General features: G+C 49.8%; 2 protein-coding genes across 2 annotated transcripts; both read left to right on the top strand.

Moving 5' to 3' along the window:
• Positions 1–1,369: 1,369 nt before the first annotated feature.
• EPUS_06573 (uncharacterized protein) lies at positions 1,370–3,109 on the top strand (the record flags this gene model as incomplete). Its single annotated transcript, XM_007803092.1, has 1 exon — positions 1,370–3,109. One exon carries the CDS (start codon positions 1,370–1,372, stop codon positions 3,107–3,109), a length of 1,740 nt encoding a protein of 579 aa, XP_007801283.1.
• A 909-nt stretch (positions 3,110–4,018) lies between these two features.
• EPUS_06572 (uncharacterized protein) lies at positions 4,019–5,313 on the top strand (the record flags this gene model as incomplete). The annotated part of the gene is made up of 2 exons (XM_007803091.1): positions 4,019–5,083; positions 5,236–5,313. 2 exons carry the CDS (start codon positions 4,019–4,021, stop codon positions 5,311–5,313), a joined length of 1,143 nt encoding a protein of 380 aa, XP_007801282.1.
• Positions 5,314–5,807: the final 494 nt, after the last annotated feature.

Genomic DNA, 5,807 nt, shown 5'->3' with positions numbered 1-5,807 from the left:
ATTCTGCACCTGCTCATGCTGCTAAGAATACCATTCGAGCTCTTTGTCAACACGGCATTCAATGCATTCAATGGCCCGCATATTCGCCTGATTTGAATCCAATTGAGACGGTATGGAATTGGATGAAGGATTGGATACAAGAGCGTTATGGAGATACCCTATACAAATATGATGAGTTACGAATAGCAGTTAATGCTGCATGGGATGCTGTGCCCTCTGAGTATCTCAAGGAGTTGCTTGAATCAATGCAGAAGAGATGCAAAGCAGTCATAGATGCCAATGGAAATCAAACTCGATTTTAGAAGGCTAGTCCTAATTGGGCTAATATGAGGGCATCTATACTTAATTCTACATAGTAGGTTTTGTACGAATACTAGCGTTTTCACCAGGGGGGGTACAATATTTACCCCAGTAGCCATAGTACAGTGTCAGGCCGAATTTTTGTACCCCCCCTTTCTGAAAACATTAGTATCTGTACAAAACGTACTATGTAGAATTGAGTGTAGACACCTTCAGACCGGCCTAAATAGGACTAGCGCTCCACAATCTAGTTTTTACTCTCTATTGACATCCATAATAACTTGCCATCTCGCCTGCATCGACTGAAGCAGCTTCTTAAGACAATCAGAAGATGCAGCATCCTATGGAGTACTAACAGCTGCCGTCCCATCATTAAGCTTATTAGTATTTATGCAGAATTAGTAGAATGCGTACAGAGCAGAATGAGCAGAATCTGCAGGATAAGCAAAATTTGTGCAAAATAGTGACAGGGATGCCTACAGGGATACGTATGTAAAAAAGGCGTTTGTAAAATATTTTGACCAAGGGGGGGGGTGTTAGCTCTAGGCACAGGCTGTCTTTTCCGGAGCCGTGGAATCCACATGTTGAGCCTCGGAGCTAAGTATTAGGCTCCGGAATTTAGTTGCAGGAGGATATTGAGTTAGGCATGTTTTGCATGAAATATTGTTAGTTCAGCACTAGTATCTTTTACTCGAACATGCCCTCTGCACAGAACAACTAGTTAGGCCCAATTAGATTAAGTGTAAATTTCTAACTCGTTTGAATGGATGCGCTCAAGCCAATGCTTGCAGTAACGAATAGTAGCACTGCGATACGGTAACAGAAACTAGCCGCTACTAACACCAGCTTAACAATTTTTATGCCTCCCCTGTGGTAAGTTCGAAGTGTTAGACGCTTGCAGCTTACTGTTGGCTAGCCCTTCCTGTCGGTCACTAAATTACAAGAGGGTTCTCTAACTGTATCTTGAATTACCATTTCCATCGCAAAGTTGCAAACTGGACAAGACTTGTGTCCATAGTCGGCATCTTACCAAGTTGGCTTTCGTGAACAAAGTCTATGGTTAGGGAAAATGGATGATGATAGTGATCTGGAAGATGGCAAGCTGAGAAGTTTTTTCCCTTCCTCGTTTGGTGGGGATGAGAATGGAACAAATATCGACGCTCAGATCGATCGCACCAAAAGACCGACTGGAACTGCCCAAGTAAAGCGAGAGAAATCCGTTACGAAAAGCTCGAATGGTGGGTCTAGTTCGGACGAGGATGATTCCGACGATGATTCCGACTATGATGATGAGTATCCCACATCCCATGAACTGGTTTTCAAGACACAGGAAAAGGCAGTTACGACCATCACGGTTGATCCAGCAGGATCACGAATGATTACGGGGTCAACTGATTGTACGATAAAGCTGCATGATTTTGCTTCCATGACACCCACCACACTACGCGCTTTCAAATCGGTTGATCCTACAGCGTCAAAAACCTCAGCCAATACTGAAACACATCCCATCCATGTTGCCAAGTTCAATCCTAATTCCCCGAGTCAAGTGCTTGTCATATCTGCCACTCCTCAAGCGAGAATACTCAGCAGGGATGGTGAGGTCATCTCTGAGTTTCAAAAGGGGGACATGTACTTGCGCGATATGAACATGACGAAAGGTCACATTAGTGAAATTACTGCTGGAACATGGCATCCCAGTAACTGGGATCTATTCGTGACGGCTGGCACCGATAGTACATTACGGATATGGGACGTCAACTCGAGAATGAGGCAAAAGGCGGTCATCGTGCATAAGTCAAGACAGGCTGGATCGGCAGGGAGGAGTAGAATGACCGCTGTAACATGGGGGAGCCAGGCCGAGGGAGGCAATAGTCTTCTGGTAGCGACAGCGCTTGATGGAAGTTTGATGCTGTGGAGTGGAGAAGGACCGTACAATCGACCAAGCGCAGAGATCAAGGATGCTCATGAAAGTGGGACCTGGACAAGCGGAGTGGACATCAGCCCAGATGGAAGGCTTGTGGTTACGCGAGGTGGTGATGACACCATAAAATTATGGGATACAAGAAAGTTCAAGCAGCCTGTTAACTCGGTGGCGCATTCTTCGACATCGGCGCAATATCCGGCCTCGAATATTCAATTTTCCCCCAACGGTGCCTCAGTCATAACAGGATCGGAAACCGGACACCTTCACATACTGAATCCTGCAACATTGAAGCCAGAGATTGTCACCCCTGTCACGCCCCAATCACCTCTTATCACCGTTCTCTGGCACGAGAAGCTTAACCAGATTCTCACTGGCTCTGCCAATGCAGAGACACACGTCCTGTACAATCCGAAAATCTCAACGAAAGGTGCATTGATGATCGTGTCCAAAGCACCAAAACGACGTCACTTCGACGATGATCCCACTCTCACCACAGACCTCTCTCAGGGAATATCGGGTGACATGATCATCAATCCCGGCACTGGTCTTGCTGGGATCCAAGCAGGCAATAGCTACACTTCGCGCCATCCTACAATAGGTCTTACCGCATCTGGAAAATCCAGGGATCCTCGCCGGCCACATCTTCCTGCAACAACTCCATTTTCTAAGAATCAACCAGACGAGGCCTCGGTCAGGAAGAACATTCCGCTGAGCTCTATGCGGGATGAAGATCCGAGGGAGGCATTGCTAAAATATGCTGAGAAGGCTGAAAAGGATCCCATGTTCACGAACGCTTGGAAAAAAACGCAACCCCAGACCATCTACGCTAAAGTTAGTGACGATGAGGCAGAAGAAGGTCCGCAAAAGAAGAAGGCTAAGACGTGAAGACTGCATGGACAAGAGAGAAAAGCAAGTACGATCCACGCTGATCCAGCATGAAGCACACCACAATCAGTGCCCACTGCGACGGCAGGTCCCCTACGGCATCATCCCGTGCCGCTCCTGGTACAGCAACGGTAGTGCCTATGGGCAAGTCCGAGAGGGCATCTTACGACACGTGAAGACTTCCAGAAAGGAAATGGATTCAGATGAGCAAGTTAGCAGGGCTGGATGCAACCGATTCCTTAGAGAAGATGCTGCCCTCTCTGGCCTTTTCTTGAGTTGCCCTGCTTCCAGTCAAAGCTCTGGTCCGGATGTAGGCGCAGAGGGCTTGAATTCGATACTTACATGCTTTGCTCACGGTGGTTTAGCCAGTCAGCCGTATGCCCATGAGGCGCATCATTAATGACATTCATTCGAGTGAGTGAATGACACAAGGCATTGGACGCACAGACAACTTCTTTATCGTCATTAGACAATAAAAGTTTCTGTTCATATCTACCAAACCAGCACTGGATCTTTGTTCTATACTACGTACAAAGGACCTGGGGATGGTCCTCCGGTCTTGGCTTCCAATGGGTAGTTACTACTAAGTTAGTAGTACTACTACGTAGTAGTAGTAGAAGAGCGCCATGGTAATAAACATCCCCGCCCCGAGGCCCTTCGGCCCCCGCTGACTCCTAACTTAGTTACTTGCATGAGTGTTTGACATCAGTAACAGCCCCCAGAACAACCCTTCGAGAATTCAGCCAAAAATATACTCCGAGTTTCAGAACTTTGGTCGCTTGAGCTTCACGTGCTCCGAACATCCTAAGAAAGGTGACGATCTTGACACATCGAACATGAGACGGCAAGCGGGATAGCAGAGCTTTTTAAACAGAGGTCCGCAGGCCGACAGGAATAAATCCAGCAGCAATGTGGATTCCACAGCATTTCGACCCATCAGCCACCTACAGCTTGCAGCATGGAGACCCTGTCGCTGCGGTACCTAATGGATGGGTCGATGTTTTCTCCGAGCTGCGCCAATGGAGCTCCATCATCGGCATTGTCACCGCCATCATTGGGAATGTCCTCATCTCATTCGCCTTGAACATACAACGTTATGCGCACATCCGCATTGCCCGAGAGTACCATGAGTCGAACATGCCTCTGTCCAGTGGTGGCAGAAACCTGGGCAACAGTGCGACGACGCAGGAGCAGATTGCGGAGGAGCGGGCAAAGATCAATGCAGATGCGCCAGGGCCAGGCAAACCAGACAACAATCAAGCACACAGCCGGCACGGCCTTCACGGATACCGAGACCAGGCTCCGCATGAGTCGTCTCCATTGCTGAAGACTTACCACTCTGGAAGTACTATCACGACACTGGAGAAGCAGTCGGAAAATGGAGACGAACGGAAGTCCTATCTCAGATCGCCCTATTGGTGGGCTGGCATCATCCTCATGACAATCGGTGAGGCTGGCAATTTCCTGGCCTACGGCTTTGCCCCAGCGTCCATTGTCAGTCCACTCGGTGTCGTTGCGCTCGTCTCGAACTGCATTATCGCTCCGTTCATGCTCAAAGAGCGCTTTCGGATGCGAGATGGCTGGGGGGTTCTGGTTGCCGTTGCTGGTGCTGTCACTGTCGTCCTTAGCGCCAAAACAAGCGAAACCAAGCTTGGTCAGGATGAGTTGTGGGACGCGATCATGCGCTGGGAGTTTCTGACATATGTCGGCATCACTACCGGCGTTATCCTTGTCCTCATGTTTGCCAGCCCACGTTGTGGAGACCGCACGATCTTGATTGACCTGGGACTTGTGGGCCTGTTTGGGGGATACACCGCTCTCTCCACGAAGGGCGTGGCATCGCTCCTTTCCGGCACTCTGTGGATGGCCTTGACCTTTCCCATCACCTACTTCCTGGTACTGATCCTAGTGTTTTCTGCATTGATGCAGATTCGCTACGTCAACCGCGCACTTCAGCGATTCGACTCTACCCAGGTGATTCCGGTCCAGTTTGTCCTGTTTACGCTCTCCGTCATCATTGGATCCGCTGTTTTGTACCGCGACTTCGAATCTACGACCGCTGCGCGCGGTGCCAAATTCGTGGGCGGTTGTCTTTTGACATTCTTTGGAGTATATCTGATTACGAGTGGTCGACGCGAGGACGGTGCGGAGGAGGACGACGACAGCATAGAAGAGGAAGAGGAGGAAGGCATACATTTGGTTGATGATGAGGTCAGCTACCAGGATCGAAGACGACTTCCGAGAATCGAGACTGGAGATAGCAATGTCTCACCCAAAAGAACTTCAATCCGACCACGAACACCAGATCGTGCATACTCAGATGCAGCCACTGGCACTGCTTCATCTAGTCCTCAGTCACCATACACGCCCACTCCTTTCGCCTTTCCATCGGCTACAGACTGCAATCGCCGTGAAACCAGCCATCAACCAGGCACATATCCTCCCCATCTACAGAGGACCCCCATATCCCCAGCGCAGCCCTCACCCTTCACCCGCGCCCAATCCGGCCCGCCACAGACGCCAACCTTCGCCCGCCTCCGTCCCACTCAATCTCATCAACAAACTCCCACCACCCCAACAACACCACATCCCTACCTCCGCTCCCCCAGCACACCCACAAGCGTCGACAGCTTCCGGACCCCGGCCACCACATTGCTGCCATCCCGATCCCGCCCCTCAAGCCCCAACAACGGCTCCC

This window comes from Endocarpon pusillum, assembly GCF_000464535.1.
Source record: "Endocarpon pusillum Z07020 unplaced genomic scaffold scaffold1962, whole genome shotgun sequence".
NCBI lineage: Eukaryota > Fungi > Ascomycota > Eurotiomycetes > Verrucariales > Verrucariaceae > Endocarpon > Endocarpon pusillum.
The sequence above is the reverse complement of the archived record's forward strand: the minus strand, read 5'-3'. Positions and strand labels throughout refer to the sequence as shown.